This window comes from Pogoniulus pusillus, chromosome 5, assembly GCF_015220805.1.
Source record: "Pogoniulus pusillus isolate bPogPus1 chromosome 5, bPogPus1.pri, whole genome shotgun sequence".
NCBI classification, from domain to species: domain Eukaryota; kingdom Metazoa; phylum Chordata; class Aves; order Piciformes; family Lybiidae; genus Pogoniulus; species Pogoniulus pusillus.
Genome location: NC_087268.1, coordinates 6,241,022 through 6,259,780, shown reverse-complemented (window position 1 = coordinate 6,259,780; position 18,759 = coordinate 6,241,022). Strand labels below are relative to the sequence as shown.

Sequence of the window (18,759 nt, the reverse complement as noted above, 5' to 3'; positions counted from 1 at the left end):
CAAAATTGGTGCCTAACATTTATTACAACTTTTTACAGGCAGAAAGCTGCTTTAAAAAGATTTGTACTGAAAAAAAAACCCAAACATTATAAAAGAAGATTGGTGGCTATTATTCACCAGAAGTTGTCTTCATCCACTTCTCCAAAAGAAATGCCTGCAGCGCTACATTAAGGATAGGAAGGAGGGAAGGAAAATGGTATGAGTCCAAAGTTTCATGTCTTAAACATAAATACTTGTTTTAAAAGGGAAGTTACAAGACTGCTGATGCTGCAATTCTCTTGCTGTTTCAGCAAACCGACAAAATAAGCAAGCCTTTAAGGGTGAGGATTTGGGCCTTTGCTAACAGAAAGCCAGCTCACAGCAGTACTACCCACTGCTTCTGTACTGCTGACCCAGGGAAAAGAACACCAACTCGGAGGAGCAGTGGTAGAGTCTGGCATGGAAAACAGCACTTTACAGGCACAGATAATACCAGAACATTAGTATGGTTATGGTGAGCACTTAGGACTTTTTTTAACTGCTCCATTTTCAATTCTGGATCTTCAGATAAACGTAAAGATTTCATTGTTTGGTGGTGGTGGTTTTCCTGCCCCCCAGCAACTAAAACCTACATCTCCTTATTCATCAATAACTAGAGAACCAGAGGGAGTTGCCTAACTATAGCTGCCTGCACTGTTACCAGAATCTCTGAAAAATGTGTGTTCATTAAAAGTCTGATGCTACTGATAAGTCAGAGCTAGATTCAATGCTCATAACAGACTGCCTGTGAGATGCAGCACAGACAAACCTCCACAGGTTCACAACCCAAGAAGAACCCCTCTGTATTTCAGCTGACACTGAAGGAGCCGAGATGCTGCTTAGTGCCAGAGAAAGAGTTCTAATTGCCACAGTTACTGACACGTCAGTGAATGTAGTTCCCAGATCAGGGTTTTATACAAATCACTCACTGGAATAATCTCTCAATTTTTCCAACACATTTAAGGTGGCAGGTAATTCTTAGCCATAATTAATTCTGTATTAATATGGAAGTGATTAATAATAATAACCAATGAGCCTTACCTGTCATCCTTGTCACCAGATGTGAGTCCTCCTGTAAGTGATATTTCTCCTATTTCTTCTTTCGTTGAATCCTGGCAACAAGTAGGAAAATTAAGAACCGGTCACAGAAAGCATAAGTCCACTTCAAGTGACTCTAACTACTTCTAGTGTCTGTATTTTAAGGCAACTAACCAAAAATAAAAACCTTCTGAAGGAGCCACTCTATTTCCACAAACGCTACGTGGTGTCTAGAATGATGCTTTGGGTGACATCTGAACAAGCGTGCTCCAGTGCTTCACCTCAGTGATGTTCACCCACCTGTGTAAACTCAGCAATCTTCACCCAGGTATGTAACCTGTTCTTCAAGGTCAAGTTTTGATAAGTTTGCCAGAATAAATTCTGTAAGGTCTGTTAGTGGAACATGAACTGACCTCTGTGGATTAAACTGTGTTTTAAATACAGCTTGAAACTAAAGTCTGAGGACAGGTTGTGTTCAAATATTGTCCTAGTCCCAAAAAACTCAACTTTTCCTCCCCAGGATACCAGAAAAACAAAAAAAACCAACCCACAAACATACAGGAGAAAGTTTTTCTTCTTTTGAATCAACATTGTTTTGCCACACAAATCTAAATGCTTATCTCTGCAGGTTGTTAGATAATGCTTATGAACGGTGAGAAGGACAAAAAGGGAAAAAAAAAAGATTATTTTCATTCTGAGCACACTTAGAAAGACAGAAATTCAATCAGTATTTTTTGGGACCCAGTTTTGAGAATAGTCACCTTGTTTGCCAGTTCCTGCTCTCGGCTCTGCTGAATTATTCTCATGTATTTTTCTAAGGGATTTGGAGTAGGATCCTTTACATCCTCTTCCACACCAGAATTATGGGTTTTGGATATTGCCTTCTCCTTATGTTCATTTTCTTCACCTATTTTCAACAAGTCTTGGCTCCCCTTCAAGACAGAAAATCAGAATGAAATACCAATGGAGTCAAGAAAAATACCTTTACACCTTCATACCTGTGCTACATGCAAGGTTTCACATTAAGGTCAGTAAAACATGGCAGCCTAAACAGCATCAAAGTTGCTATATGCAGTGCAAGATGAAAAGTTAAGCTATTGCTTCGCTGCAAAAGATGATGTTCAAGAAATCCCAGTCTGACCCTGTCTGGATGCCTAAGGCTCCTAGGTGGGACATCTAGGTGCAAATTGAAGAAGATGAGCTCATAAAGATCTGTAGGTTTCTTGAGGGGCCTAGCTTGATGGTGTGAAGGGAAGTGGGAGCATGTCTGATCAGTACCACTACAATAAATCAATTTAAACAGGGTTTAAGGGTAGGAAGAAAGCTAAATGGAAGGCAGCAAAACCCCCAAGGTTCTAAAAGTCCAGAAAGCTGCTTCAACATGTGCTGCACATGGATTTATCAGACTGCTCCAGATCTCCTATATAACTTAAAAGGAAGTCCCCTAAATACCTTGACAAGGCCTAACAGATGAAGTTTAGTATGTTCTGGTGGTGTCTCACCAACAGCACTCCAGAACAGCAAGATGGCCAGTGTATAGCTTGTTCTCATAGAATGGTGACAGCTGCTTTTCAAGTTCTGGACATAAAACTAGCTTCCAGTTGCACAAAAAAATGGAGGAAAAAACAAGTGTTTCCTTGTTTCCAGTGCAAAAGTTATTTGGTGTAAGGAGAAATTCTAGCAAAACTCTTGGTTAATCATGCCAGTACAGAAAAGAACTTAGCCTCTACAACTTTCACTTACAGAATAAAATCTAACCAAGTAACACAGGCAGCAATCCTACAATACAAGGCATTACAAAGCCGCATTACTGTCAGGAATTAAAGCACTAAATCACCACTTCTTTGTTAAGCTTTTCCACATTTTCCTCATTTTCCAGTGGTTCCTGTTGTTCTCTCTCTCTCCTCTCTTCTGTTGCTTTCCTTTCTTCTAAGTTTTCCTCAACTTCTCTGTTCTTCTGTTCTTCAAACTGTCTTTGATCCAGCACCGCTGTGAAAAATGATTTCAACACACACTTGATTGTGTAGCTCAGCAATCTAGCATACAAATCAGTAACAGGTTCCTGTATGACATTAAGAGTAAATGAAAAACAACTGGATATATTGTTCATAACATCTACCAAAGCTATTCTTAGGTATCTGCCAATATTTCTTGGAATCTCTAAATGTTTTTCATCTGATAGCATGTCTCACTAAGAGTTAAGCAGTAGGCCCAAAGTAAAGGCCAGAGAGCTGAGCATATCTCTGGAGGCACCTCTCATTCCTCTCATGGGCCTTTTCATCAAATCTCTGTTATCCTGAAGCTCACTGCAATATTTGTTACCTCTTTGCAATATGGTTAGATACAGTTCTTTGTGTTTATAAAGCAAAGTACTTAAAAAACCCCTGAAAACTATTGCAGGACACACTGCTGATGTGACCAGTATGTTAAAAAAGCTGAGTAAGTAGAACAGCATTCAGATAATAATTAGATGGGCAAACTAAAAACTGGGAGTTGCTGAAAAAGCTTTTCTCTAAACAATAATCATATTGCTTCTATCTAGAACAACTTGGAGAGCAGCATACATGGTACTGAAACCATTTGCATCCACCCAAAGACTTAAAGCAGCCTGATGTGACAACACAGCCCGCCAAAGTCACAACACAATGACAAAAATCCAGACAAGCAGTACATTAAATACTTGAAAAAGCCAACAGAACACAACCTTTCAAGTCTTATTTCCACAAAGAGCAGAAATAATAAATATCCTAAAGAGGAAAGAAAAAACCCAAAGCCTGTCTCTCTGGAAACTGGAGAGCAGGGGTCAGATGGGTGGCAATAATGGTTACGTTAAAAATAAACGTAACCAAAACCAGGGTGAAAAAAGTCAGCCTTATACAGTACAGCAAAATAGAACTTCCCTTCCTTTTTCTTACATAACCTGCACTTTTGGAAACATTTCTCAGTCACACCAGCACACATACCTACAGAACCTTAAGCACTTTGGCTTTCATGTTATACATTTGACATTTGAAAACAGTGTTCAGCTTTGTTTCTGAGCTGAGAACTCACTTAAGTCTTGCAAAGAAGCGGCTGTTGCTGGCGCAGCGGCTGTGGCATAATTTCCATTGATGATGTCCCCGGATGGATGCGAGGCATCACTTTCACACTGCTCTGGAATGTCCCCCTGATCTAGAGAAGAAATTTGAACAATGGCTTCATTATTTTGCAATTACAATAGTGGAACACAGCAATGGATTCAAAGTGTGGGAATGGCTGGAACGGAACACATAAATATCAGCACTAATTGAACATTTTCCCTTCAACTTCACCATTTTCCTGAGGATGAAGAATTACCATAGGCTGTACTCACTTCTGTAATTACAGAATTGTTAGCTTTGAAATTAGCTCTGTTTACAAAGCCAAAAACAGATTCATGAATAAATATACAACAGAAAACCAAAATGTTTTCATTTCTATATGTAATCAAGATACAGGTCAAGAGAAAAATTCCATGTCTGAGCTTAGCTTATTTGCTAACATTATTTTTCCTTCTCCCTGCACAATGTATCTCTGCACAATTGTTGTGGACATTGCTATGGTTCTCAACTGCTTCTTAATTATTTGCTCTTATCTCAGGTTTAGGGGAAAAAGCAGAAAGACATAAGTCAGATGCAGTCATTATATCTAAGTAGCCAACCTGACGTAACCTAGGACCATTCTTTCAAACGTTTAGCACAACACAGTGCAAATTACCTTATCCATCTCCTGTGTTTTGGGAAAGGGTTAGGAAAGATCTATTTCCCACCCTTGAAACACTGTCAAGCTTTCAAGTATTTTTCTTTTCTACATTACAATAAAACTTCTTGAATGAATTAAAAACAAGGCAGGCAAATTGATCAGCCTCTCTCTCTCAGAATGATCTGAATCTGTTTCAACTTTGTTCAAAGACTGTCAGTCTAGTCAAGTTATGAGAAAGCTTTCAGTATCTTAGAAAGATTCCTAGGTAAATTTTCCACCTAGGAAATTAATTTTCATACTCATTTTACATAAGACCAAAATAATGGCTATCACACTCAAAAGAAAATCGATTCTGTCTTTCTTTTATCCCCTCAATTTTCTCTGTAGGTTTAAATTAAAACATTATCAACAGCAACATTATTGCTGTATGAGACATCAGATGTTTCAGTTTATATCATTGTTAAATAGTAAAAAAAAACCCAAACCTTTCACAAATAGGTTATATTTAACTTCTAAAAAGGTCTGCTAACCACACAAAAAAGGAAAGAGAACCCAAACCCCAAACAATACAGTACAAATTGCCTTTCCAACCGTGCTGCAAAGGAAAAAAGTTAACACTCTGAGCACCTTCACTCCTTTGTGCTGCTGGGTGGACAGCAGGAGATGCATTATTTCCTTAAGATGAGTACATCAACTAAAAGCAATTACTGCCAGCAGAATTCCAGTCTTCTCTTGCTACAGCTCACCCACAGTAAGATTAAAAGGCTTCCACATTTTCTGTTACCTCCTTCACACCGTTGGTTTATTCTGCTCTTATGACCCTTCGTTATATCTCATTCTGTGTTCACTTTTTAGACTATATCTTTATTCCACCTGGGTTCCCTTCTGCCCTGTTTAGCTATTCTGATTTCCTTCCACGTACTGAGATTATCTTCTGATGCAGTTTGACCCAACCATCACAGCATGCCAACTCTTCTTCTTTTGACTACCACAGATCACTTAATGAATCAGTGGTAACTTAGTTGGGCACAACATCTACTCCAGCCCAGTTACCAAGGAAATGCCAATCTGTTCTCTTATGTGATACAAGTGAAACATGTAATGTATTGCTGAAATGTTTCTAACAGAAATTAGACACATCTAAATCCAATTAAAATGAGATAAGTAGAAACCATTAGTGGCTACAGGCTCGGTTCACCTTCAGATAGTGCATTTAAAGCTTATAAAAAGAAAACTCAGATCAAAAAACCCACAAATGTACCAAGAAAAACTTCACAGAGAAATTCAAACATGAGTCATCAGCTTCTGTTAATTGTCACTGGAACCTAGCAGCACATTTGCTGTTTGAACAGTATCAGGTTCAGTTGGTTGGCTGGTTTTTAAAATACCAAAAGCCACATGCTCACAAGTGCAGGACAGTGAGCAAGGGCATCACTCCATAGAATCATAGAATCAACCAGGTTGGAAGAGACCTCCAAGATCATCCAGTCCAACCTAGCACCCAGCCCTAGCCAGGCAACTAGACCATGGCACTAAGTGCCTCATCCAGGCCTTTCTTGAAGACCTCAAGGGATGGTGCCTCCACCACCTCCCTGGGCAGCCCATTCCAATGCCAATCACTCTCCCTGTGAAGAACTTCCTCCTAATATCCAGCCTATACCTACCCTGGCACAACTTGAGACTGTGTCCTCTTGTTCTGTTGCTGGTTATCTGGGAGAAGAGGCCAACCCCCACCTGGCTACAATGTCCCTTCAGGTAGTTGTAGACAGCAATGAGGTCTGCCCTGAGCCTCCTCTTCTCCAGGCTGCACACCCCCAGCTCCCTCAGCCTCTCCTCATAGGGTTTATGTTCCAGGCCCCTCATCAGCTTCATTGCCCTTCTCTGGACACATTCCAGCATCTCAACATCTCTCTTGAATTGAGGAGCCCAGAACTGGACACAGGACTCAAGGTGTGGCCTGACCAGTGCTGAGTACAGGGGAAGAATAACCTCCCTTGTCCTGCTGGCCACACTGTTCCTAATGCAGGCCAGGATGCCATTGGCTATCCTGGCCACCTGGGCACACTGCTGGCTCATCTTCAGCCTACTATCTACCAGTACCCCCAGGTCCCTTTCCTCCTAGCTGCTTTTCAGCCACTCAGACCCCAGCCTGTAGTGCTGCTTGGGGTTGTTGTGGCCAAAGTGCAGAACCCTGCACTTGGCCTTGTTCAATCTCATCTTATTGGCCTCTGCCCACCCATCCAGCCTGTCCAGGTCCCTCTGCAGGGCTCTCCTACCTTCCAACAGATCAACACCTGCTCCTAGCTTGGTGTCATCTGCAAACTTACTGATGCAGGACTCAATCCCCTTCCCCAGATCATCAATAAAGATACTGAACAGGACTGGGCCCAGCACTGATCCTTCTTCCACAGTGATGCATCTTCCACATGACTCAATCACAACCAGGAGAGTAAGCCAGTCTTGGACACAGGATAACACTAACATCAGTTAGCAATACCTCCTCTGAAGTCAACTGAAATCTCTTCACCAACTGTGAACTGAATTATACTACTCAATGATGTATCTCCATCAGTCTCAAGACTTTACACTTGGAAATGTGAATGGTGTTTAGCTTGCTGTTTACATCTTTCTCCTTGAAAACTTCATCTCCCTTAAAGCCACAGTTTCATGGAAGATAAGGCTGCTTAGGTGCAACATTAAGATGTCACCCAGTGATGAAAAACTAAGAAATAAAGCCAGTGACTGTGCATCTATTTCTCTCTATATAAATGGCTATGAAGTACATTAACTTTTATTATACTTCTCTTTCTACAGTACCTTAGCCACATCATTTTTTTTAAACTGCAGGTTCTATTGCAGTCTACAGAGAGAAGGAAACATCTCTGCAGTGCAAAACACCATCTAATGAGAAAGTTCTGCTTTCAATCAACAGAGAGCAGCAATGTAAATAAACAAAATGCTGACCTCAGAAAGGAAAATAAAGGGGAAAAATCCATGGTTTAGTAAAAGAATCATATGTTCCTGAAGTACTCAGAGATGCTGAAAATGAGAGCATGAGTGCAAGGGTTTTTTCCCACATTTACAAGCACTTCTAAAGTAATTTCTGATTCACAATACTATTTACACCTCAGCTACTGATGGGAAAAATCAACAGCAATGTATGTAATGGATGCAGAATTAGCTTGGTAATACTATTCTGATACTGGTTTATGACGAACACTCTTTGAAGTTTTACTTTGTGCAGCAAATATAACAGATGAAAGCTAGCTCCTATATCAGCACACTTTACTGTTTCTTTTTAAACCCAAACATATACAAATCTAAACCAACCATCAGCCCTACATACATTAACCACTAACCAAGGGTCTGCAAAATTTATGAGGAAAAAGTACATCCCCAAATTTCTAACCAGCTCAATTTCAGTGTCTACTTATTCCTGCAGATTTTTGTCCAATAAAGATGCAAATATGAAGAGAAATAATCCTTCACTGCCTGTGTCAGTTTCTTTTTCTTATTTCCAACATCAATCATATTTTTTCCCCCCACCAACTACAGTCTTTAACTATCAAGACTATTGTTGTTTTACAATTGTTAAGCCCTAAGGTGTTAAACTGTCTGAAACACACTAGAACTTACTTTCAAAAGAAGAAATGTGTTCTTCAAGGTCCTCATACATTAGTTTCTTTGGTTTGAGGATATCACTGAAATCTTGTTTATCTGTCCCTTGATTATGAAGTCTGAAAGAAGGAAGAAGATTAATAATTTAATAAATATAGATGCTAAGCTTTTAAGCAAATAGTGGCCTGAGATTTAATTACAAGGATTACTCACATGCTTAGCAACAGACTAAACTCAATGTAAAAATCATGTGACCAAAACACTGTCACTTTCTGATTCAAGTTAAGGTATTTAAATCCAGTTCTCTAACTTTTACCAGAAGTCAGCTTTGATCTCTCTAACAGCCATCTCCCTGCAGCCTCTTGATGTAAAGACATTACATTAAAACAAACTGCACTCTCAAAAGGTATAAAAAGAAGGAAAAACAAAAAAAAAAAGGAGAAATACAATGAACTGTGACACTCAGTCATCTGGAATTAAGAAATTTGCCCTTTTATGCTGTGTAACAGTCTAATTCCCTCTTTGATGTCATCTGATGCAGAGGGACCTTGGACAGGCTGGATGGGTGGGCAGAGGCCAATGGGAAGAGATTTAACAAGGCCAAGTGAAGGGTTCTGCACTTTGGCCACAACAACCCCAAGCAGCACTACAGGCTGGGGACAGAGTGGCTGAGAGCAGCCAGGAGGAAAGGGACCTGGGGGTACTGGCAGATAGTAGGCTGAAGGTGAGCCAGCAGTGTGCCCAGGTGGCCAGGATAGCCAATGGCATCCTGGCCTGCATCAGGAACAGTGTGGCCAGTAGGACAAGGGAGGTTATTCTGCCCCTGTACTCAACACTGGTCAGGCCACACCTTGAGTCTTGTGTCCAGTTCTGAGCCCCTCAGTTCAAGAGAGAAGTTGAGGTGCTGGAAGGTGTCCAGAGAAGGGCAAGGAAGCTGGTGAGGGGCCTGGAACACAAACCCTATGAGGAGAGGCTGAGGGAGCTGGGGTTGTTTAGCCTGGAGAAGAGGAGGCTCAGGGCAGACCTCATTGCTGTCTACAACTACCTGAAGGGAGGCTGTAGCCAGGTGGGGTTGGCCTCTTCTCCCAGGCAACCAGCAACAGAACAAGGGGACACAGTCTCAAGTTGTGCCGTGGTAGGTATAGGCCGGATGTTAGGAGGAAGTTGTTGGCAGAGAGAGTGATTGGCATTGGAATGGGCTGCCCAGGGAGGTGGTGGAGGCACCATGCCTGGAGGTCTTCAATAAAAGCCTGGATGAGGCACTCAGTGCCATGGTCTAATTGAGTGGCTAGGGCTGGGTGCTAGGTTGGCCTGGATGATCTTGGAGGTCTCTTCCAACATGGTTGGTTCTATGATTCTATGATCTTAACAAATGTGTTTGAAATATACTAGGATTAAATGTCTATGCGGGGGTGAATACCTGGGCTCCTTGAAATACAGGGTTAGCGACCTCATTCTGTTATCAGAAAGAAAATGTGAAAGAACAACATCTCCCACTTGACTCAGCTACTAAACTCTGATCAGAGCAGCCAAAGGAGTGCAGGTTCACTAATGAAACTCGGCAGCAGCACTGCACAAAGGAAGCGCTTGCCTCACACCAGCTGCTGCTCTTCAGCATGACGTAAAGACAGTGGTCCTTATAATTTCTAAGGAATTCAGGTTTTTTTTTTCTGTGGGGAAAAAGTGGAAAACAAACAAAACATACCCCCACAATGAGGCCTGTTTAATTAAAAAAACAACCAGTAAATCTGTGGCCAAACAAATAAATCTGCCTTGTCAGAAGGACTGTTCAGTAACGTCTCCGGGGACAAAACATCCAGTCAATATGACAGAGTAAATGGAAGTACATTTTTGGTCTTCATGTTTTTTAGACTTTCCTTCACAGAAATGGTTTAAGTGTTGAATAATTTTTAAGGAGGCAAGGTTCAAGGACATGCATGCCACTTTCTTTGATGCTGTGTCTTGCAACGCTGCTAAAAAGACAATCAATACACTGTCTCAGATTCAGATTTGGCAAACTGAAGAGGTGTGTCCCATGAGCAAAGATGAGTGAACACAGATAGTTCACAACAGTTCTCAAAATTCATTCCATCATACAAAGCTGACAAGCAAACCCTGGACTGCCTCTCGTGTCAATAGTCCATAGAAAAGTAAGGGTCTGACCATCAACATAAAATACTTCAAATTATGCTTAAAATTGCCACAAAAGCTTAAATAAAACCAACAACCACCACCATCTAAATGATTTTTTTCTGTCTGAAATTACAGTTTCAGCCTAAACCCAGTAACAGCCCTCTCACAAATAGTTTCTTCATCCCTACACAAAAAAAAGGGAATGATTTAGATAATAGTCTGCTTATAATTCTAGTCTTCCTGTCTGTGTTTACTGGCTTCCTTCATACCACTCATATCTTGAAACATAAATAAACAAGGAGCTCCTGTAGTCACAGGAGCAATTGTTTCCCACAGAGAGGTCTAACTTGTAAGGACTTATTGGTGTTACAGCATCATAATTTCTTCTCTTTGTTTTTTTTTTTCCCCTCCAAGATGTTCCCATTGCCACTTCAAATCCACTAGTCATAAACTAATTTCACAATACACATCAGTGATGTGGCATTTGTCTAGTAGCAAGAGTAAATAACTGGAAAAGCCCACACATACATTTCTCAAATATTTTAGGTAGCAGAAAGCAGTTCAAAGCACAAGGAATTTAAAAAAAAAACATTGAACAAAAGAAAGTTTTCCCTTCAAGACAATCTTGGGAAAGCACCAAGATCAAGAAAATTATTGGGACCTCTTACCCTTGCCTTGTCACGAGGAACCCGAGAAGGCACCTACAACTCACAGCTGCCTGCCCTGGTCTCTGCAATGCAACCTGCTCATATTGTTCACTCTTCAGGCAGCATGGACACTACAAAGTCATTCGAAGTGACAAATGGAGTCCCTCAAGGATCAGTTCTGAGACCAGTCTTGTTTAACATCTTTGTCAGTGACATGGACGGTGGCATTGAGTGCACCCTCAGCAAGTGTGATGACCACACCAAGCTGTGTGGTGCAGCTACCACACTAGAGGGCAGGGATGCCATCCAGAGGGATCTCGACAGGGTGGAGAGGTGGGCCCAAGCTGACCTCATGAGGTTCAATAAGACCAACTACAAGGTCCTGCATCAGGCTTGGGGAAATCCCAAGCATCGCTATAGGCTGGGCAGTGACTGGATTGAGAGCAGCCTTGAGAGGAAAGGGACTTGGAGGCACTGGTGAATGAGAAGCTCAATGTGGGCCACCAGTGTGCACTTGCAGCCCAGAAAGCCAACTGTATCCTGGGCTGCATCAAGAAGAGTGTGGCCAGCAGGCTGAGGGAGGTGATTCTCCCCCTCTACTCCACTTTGGTGAGACCTCACCTGGAGTACTGTGTCCAGTTCTGGAGCCCCTATTACAGCAAAGATATGGATGTGCTGGACTGTGTTCAAAAAAGTGCCACGAGGATGATCAGAGGGCTGGAACTCCTCTACTATAGAGACAGACTGAGAGAGTTTGGGCTGTTCAGTCTGGAGAGGAGAAGGCTCTGAGGAGACCTTTATTGTTATTGTGGCTTTCCATTATCTGAAGGGGGCCTATGGGCCTACAGGAAAGCTGGTGAGAGACTTTTTAGGATGTCAGGCAGCAGCAATAGGACTAGAAGTGGATAGATTCAGATTGGATGTTAGGAAGAAGTTCTTCACCATGGAACAGGTTACACAGGGAGGTGCAAGTTTTTAAGGCTAGGCTGGCTGGGTCCCTGAGCAACCTGCTCTAGTCAGTGTGAGGTGTCCCTGACCACATCAGGAGAGTTGGACCTAAATGATCCTTGAGGTCCCTTCCAGCCCTGGCAATTCTATGATTCTGTGAAAGTAGTGCAGTCCCTCACAGTATTACAGCATTTCCCCATATCACCTTAACATGCAGGTTAACATTCAACCTGCACTTTGTAAGGTCAAAGGAATACATGAAATCTGAGATATGCTATAGGAAATGTAAATGAGCAGGGAAAAATGAGACAGCCATGTAAAAGGAACTAACCTCACAGTATCTGCAAGTCTCAACAGCTTCTTTTGAAGTATAACAACATAAAGTCTCTCCCCATATTATAATCAGAAAAGAACCTCTCTACATTAACTGTATATTGAAGACTTGGTAACAACAAAGTAAGAAAGTCCTATGAATGCCTGCTAGAGCTGCTCTATGACATGCTGTCTTTTTTCAGCCATCAAAACTGGAGTGATGGCTATCAGGTTAAGATCAATTCAAGTGTCTCTTAAAGAAAGAAACATTATGAATTAAATACTCAAGCTCTTCCTGAAGACATCTACACAGAATTCTCACTTTTCAAAAGTGGAGTGACCATCAGTGACCTTTAAGAACAGAAGAATTTCATATATGGAATCAGGAGATAAAGGCAGCAAAAAGAAGTCATTTTTATGCAGCATAATTTTGCCAAGTTAGTAATTTACTTAAAAGAGTCCAAGAGTTCTTAAAACACACAAACAAAACAGCAAAGGAAAAGAGAAAAGTTCTGCTACTCATCCTATTCCCACAAAGGAGGCTGGAAATTCCTGTTCTGAAAACAGTTATACAGGCACACAAACAAGCTCTTCAGAGAAAAAGAAAACAAAACCACACAATTACAGCTTGTTAATGAACGAAGTGAGAATGTACAACTGACTTGATTTAAATTCTCCAACAGGCAGCAGGAACTATGAAGCCTCAATCAGCAAAAGCTCATCAGTCAAGTCATAGATGTGAAAAATAGAGGCATGATAGAAGATATATAGCTTTGCTTGTGTAGTTAGTGGCTTTTGTGTGCATTAAGTATAACCTCTACATCAAGCATGTGCAAAAGGCCTGCTCTGATATGGGAAAGATGAGAAATTATCATTGCTTTGGACAGGGAATTTGTGATGATCTTGCTGCCTTATTTTTTTCTTGAAAAATAATTTCAGTTCATTGAAAAATTAAGTTTAGTGCCCTAATGATGCAGCTTTGTCTTCTGAAATGAAGTTCTCAAATTAGTCTGTGTCAGCAAGAGCTCTTGCTAGGCCTTCTCATCTGTTCTGCAACTGGGAAGGAATAATAAACTGCACCAGAACAGGCTGGGAGGTGATCTGCTGGAAAGCAGCCCTGTGGAGAGGGACCAGGGGGTCCTGGGGTTCTGGTGGCTAACAAGTTAACCATGGCACAGCAATGTGCCCTTGTGGCCAAGAAGGCCAATGGGATCCTGGGGTGTATTAGGAAGAGTGTGTCCAGCAGATCAAGGGAGGTTCTCCTCCCCCTCTACTCTGTCCTGGTGAGACCTCATCTTGAATACTGTGTTCAGTTTTTGGCTCCCCAGTTGAAGAGGGACAGGGATCTGCTGGAGAGGGTCCAGCAGAGGGCTATGAGGAAGTTTAGGGGACTGGTGAGCATGGCTTATGAGGAGAGACTGAGGGACCTGGGGCTTTTTAGTCTGGAGAAGAGAAGATAACTCCAGATACCCTACAGTCTTGCTCCCCAGGCTTTTTAGTCCTTTGCTCAGCACTTTTCCATGACAGTGAAATTTTCAGGCTCTAGAGTCATTACCATTTGCTCCAAAAGGAGGAATCTCTGCAATGCCCTTTTGTCCTTGCTAAACTACGACAGACTTTAGAGAACACTTTATAAGTCAGTCGAGTTTTACTCTGTCACAGGACAGAACTCTTTTTTATTTTAATTGCATTTTTCTGAAGTTTCCCAAAAACTGGAGGTTTTAAGTATTTCACTGCTTGTAACTTTGCACTGTAAGGAAGCACAAATTTAACAGAGGTGAAAATGTCAAATCATATTTATGAAAGGTGTTTGGATTTAGGAGGAGGAGGTTGTTTGGTGCTTTTTTTTAGAATTAAGTTACACTCTAGACATGATATTCAAGAAGAGAAATCCTTACAGATCTTTAGGAAAGTTCTCCCTTGTAAAACTAATGGCTTACTTGAATTGTAAAAGCAGCTATCACCATGAACAGTTGGATAAATATTTCTGTAAAAATTGGATTATAATGTTACTTTGTAAAGACTCTTACCTGATTTTCTGGCCATGACTGGATGGTGAGGAAGAAGCAGACTCAGAAGATGAAAGTGGATGTGGCTTTGAAATAGGAGAAATCAGCTGGTCACTCTGCTGCAAAGAGGTGAGGTAAGAGCCACTAACATCTGCAGAATAGAAATTCCACCATTTATATCAGTCAATTATCTCTCCTAACATTTCTCAGACAAGGCTGCTTTTTACAACACATGCATAATTGGACTGTACATGCACCACACCTATAGGACATCTAACATCTGGATCTTAACATGAACTTTCTTGTATTGGTTTGTTCTTTGGTTTGTTTTGACCTCTCATGTATGAGATTTCTCCTCTATAAGCATTCACCATCATAAACTTACTCTTCACAAAGCCTATGATTGTCATCACTCCATAATACATCCATATTCCTCACAGACTGCAGCCCCTCTGCCAAACCCCATGCTGGGCACCAGAAGCAGCAGTTATGGATCCAGACTAGAGGCGTGCTTACTAGCTAGATAATGCTTTACATCTCCCAAATGGTGTTCTTCATTAGGCAATTTAAAACAAACAAAACTAAAGAAAAATTCAAAAAGGGCAATACTTATATCTTACTTCTAGCAACACCACCCCCACCTTCCCCTAACCAACACTTTTTTGCCTCCTTTTGGAGGAGACGTTTTATTCCTGCATCTATAGTTGCTGCAACAAGCAATAAACTATGTAACTTCTTGTGGTATGAGAAAGTACTTCCCTCTCTTTCAATTTCACAGAATTCTGGGGTTTATGAAGCAGTGAATAATAGATCCTTTTGCATCTTTTCACATCACTACTTTCCAGACTTTGCACCTCAGTCAATAATTTTCCAAACTGAGCTGCCTTTCTTGTAGTCAGCCTCCCTTCACACTGGAGCTGATCATTATCTTTTACATTTTTTCTATCCTTTTTTTTTAATCCCATTAAGTCCATTTTGAGCTAGTGACAAGAATTGCATGACTCAGATCTGAAAGACTGTAATGATTAAAAAACCCTTTTTTTTTTCCTATTTTACTTGCTTTTTTGAATACTGCCCTTAAAGAAAAAATAAAAAGGCTGTGAAATTAACAGCAAATTACAATTTTCCAATCATGACCAAACACTCATCCCCTCACTCTCATACTGCTCAGGAGTATTTGATAAAGATGTCACAGTAGAAAGGAAAAGAAAGAAAAAGCAATCTGGACCTTTCAGATTGGAAAACTCAGTTTAAGAGATGCCAGCTGATGCAGTTTTCTACTGCACACAGGTTAGCTCTAATAGCTAAATGACAGGATAAGAATAGAGGAACAGTAATTAAAACTAGGAATATACAATTGGTATTGCAAAGTAGTTATACTTAACAGCAATCTTTGAATGAAACTCTGCACACCATTAAGGTTACATCTGTAGTGAATTATATGCCATAATCTTTTAATTAGATCTACCTGACTTAAGTGCAGTACATTCAATCTCTCTTGGTGTACTTTACCAGTACTTGTTTCCAGGAAGATGCATTGCTTCAAGCACCTAGCCTATTTTGTCTCTGACTTCTTCTGCCTCTTAGCAGATAAGAAACTTCAATCTTTCTTTTCCCATAAGTAAATAATAAAATAAGTATGACCCCATCACCACCCCACATTAACAGCTGCGACTTACCATCTGAAATCTTCTTGTTACTGAGATGTCCTTCCACTTTGGAAATAGGAGTAGAAGAAAGGCGTCTTGAAGAAGAACCTCCTTTGTGTGGTGGTGTCAAGGGATTTTTGAAGACATCAACCTGCCCAGTTCTTTTGATGTGTTTTTCACCTCTTGGACTGCTCAGAGAGAAACGCTGGGAGCTGGGATTATCGTCTAGAACTCCATGTTGTGTAGTCAAGGGAAGTCTACTAATATCGTGCTGTAGAAGTAAAGGAGACTGAATCGTTCTTGCTGGCATTTTGCTTGCAGCTACATCCTGTATGACTCTGTGTTGATAATTCCTGTAAGCTTCTTCCAAATACTCTGCCTCTTTTTCTAGTTCTCTTATCCTAGCCCGGGTTTGCGCCATAAACTCCAGGTCAGAATCTGGAGAAGCACTGCGTGGCTGTACCTGCTGATAATAGCCAACTCTTGGCACAGCATTTACCTTCATCACATCAGTCATAACCTGATTCTTCAGAAATACACTATCCACATATATATCATGAGGAACAATGCCATCACTAGTGAAGTTAAGGACAGAGCGATCGACAAGCGAAGGTTTTGGATTCCGATACACTTCATTTTCCAGGGCTGAACAGTAGAAAGAGAAAACAAGTGATGGTGAAGTGTGATAGAGGGTGACCCATAACAAAGCAGAAACAGTAAAGCATGGCCTTTAAATTCCAGGTGCATCAAAATTATTTTGACATGGAATTTATTTAAACTTTGAGAATGTAGTGAGTTGATTTAAATGTATTTTTAATGTAGCTGCACAGATGCAAAATATCACTGACATTATTTTTTTAATATATAATCCTTCCACATGAAACTACCTAAAGTATGCACACGACATAATTTAAGAAATAACATTCTAAAGTAAATAAATAAAAATCAAACTATCTCCACTTTGGACACATTACTGTTAAAGGATGAGGGACAGCAGGCCAGAAGTCTGAACAGTTTCTTTCTATTTAGATCAGAAAACAAATTAGGAGAAAAATTACACAGCACACAGATGATGCTGCCTGTTTTTTTTTTTTAAGTAATTCTTCAAAATTGTCAATTAAATCACAGTATCACAGTATCACCAAGGTTGGAAGAGACCTCATAGATCATCAAGCCCAACCCTTGATCACAGAGCTCAAGGCTAGACCATGACACCAAGTGCCACGTCCAATCCTGCCTTGAACAGCCCCAGGGACGGCGACTCCACCACCTCCCCAGGCAGCCCATTCCAGTGTCCAATGACTCTCTCAGTGAAGAACTTTCTCCTCACCTCAAGCCTAAATTTCCCTTGGCATAGCTTGAGGCTGTGTCTTCTCGTTCTGGTGCTGGCCACCTGAGCGAAGAGAGCAACCTCCTCCTGGCCACAACCACCCTTCAGGTAGTTGTAGACAATCAAATGTTTTAGGTCTGTTCTCTTCCTGGCTTGCCCTGTTATGCTTTGGCAAGCCCAGAACACCAATCAATAGGGCTTTACCTTGTTTCTATTCTATGTAAATTGTTCTGCAATGACACCTTTAACTGATGCAAAATAAAAGTCCCTGCACTACTTTCAGCCATTTCATTAAAATACATATTTGCTATTTTCACATCAAGGAATTTCCAGTTCCAAATGGTACTGATACTTGCTCCATACCAGAAACACAGTTATTGATCTATGAATAATATCAAGTAATGCATATACTGAACTATGGTGCAACACATGCTATACATAATGTATAAATATTGCAGAACTCAAACCCACATTTTTAGATAAAATATACATCCCAAAACTTGTATTTATCCTCCTTGATATTAGCAATTTGACAGATAGGCATCTTTAGAACTTCACACAAGTGCCTCTCTTTCTAATGCCCATACAAGCTGTATAAATTCTCAGCCTTGATAGCATCTCTTAAAAAGTTAAGATTTACATTCCAGAGGTATGCAATTTAATTTCAAACTGCAACTTACATAACCAAAATACATGAAAATGTAACAACTCTGTTATCACCAAATAGTTATGTCTTCATATTGAAGAAAAACAGACAATAAAAACATGCTAGTATTCAGGGAGCAATGTCTTCCCTTGCTCTTACATGTTTGTTTTCTTAACAGAAGGGAAGTTGGACCTAGCCTTTTAATAGCTTTTGATTTCAAACCTAAAATCTGCTCACTGGTAGTATATTCTGTGTAACCATACTTTGTTTTTGCTGAGGGAAATTCTTAGACTAGTTAGGTAAGCAAACTTCATAAACAAAAAACCTGCTCTGGTATAAGATACAAACCTGCCTGTGTTTGCTTCACCTGCAGTTTCAGTTCTTCAACCTGCACATTCAACTTCCTGACAGTAGCTTCAGAGTCCAACAGTTGGGTCTTTAACTGGGCACCACGCTCAATCTGTAGGAGATTGAGAGAAAAAAAAACCAGACTAATTCAAACACAAAGAGTAATCTCAACTGGCTAAACACTTGTTTCCAAATGCTTTCCAGGGCCAGTCAAACCACATACTCATAGTATCCTACTGAAAGCCAGAGCTAGCAAGGTAATGACTTGGAAAGATGTACTTTGGTTAAGTCAGACTGGTGGGGACTTTTGTTGGTGTGTTTGGTGTTGTTTCTCTTTAGAGTT

General features: G+C 40.7%; 1 protein-coding gene across 1 annotated transcript in view; it reads right to left on the bottom strand.

The window, feature by feature from the left end:
* Positions 1-5: 5 nt before the first annotated feature.
* Positions 6-18,759, bottom strand: part of OFD1 (OFD1 centriole and centriolar satellite protein) — a 36,302-nt gene continuing 17,548 nt past the window's right edge. Inside the window, exons 14-22 of the mRNA XM_064143090.1 lie at positions 18,417-18,528; positions 16,123-16,737; positions 14,465-14,594; positions 8,413-8,513; positions 4,108-4,227; positions 2,894-3,045; positions 1,818-1,988; positions 1,060-1,130; positions 6-162 (exon numbers count right to left, since the gene is read on the bottom strand). Coding sequence (XP_063999160.1) covers positions 114-162; positions 1,060-1,130; positions 1,818-1,988; positions 2,894-3,045; positions 4,108-4,227; positions 8,413-8,513; positions 14,465-14,594; positions 16,123-16,737; positions 18,417-18,528 — 1,521 coding nt within the window. The 3' untranslated portion in view covers positions 6-113. The remainder of the gene's footprint in view (positions 163-1,059; positions 1,131-1,817; positions 1,989-2,893; positions 3,046-4,107; positions 4,228-8,412; positions 8,514-14,464; positions 14,595-16,122; positions 16,738-18,416; positions 18,529-18,759) is intronic.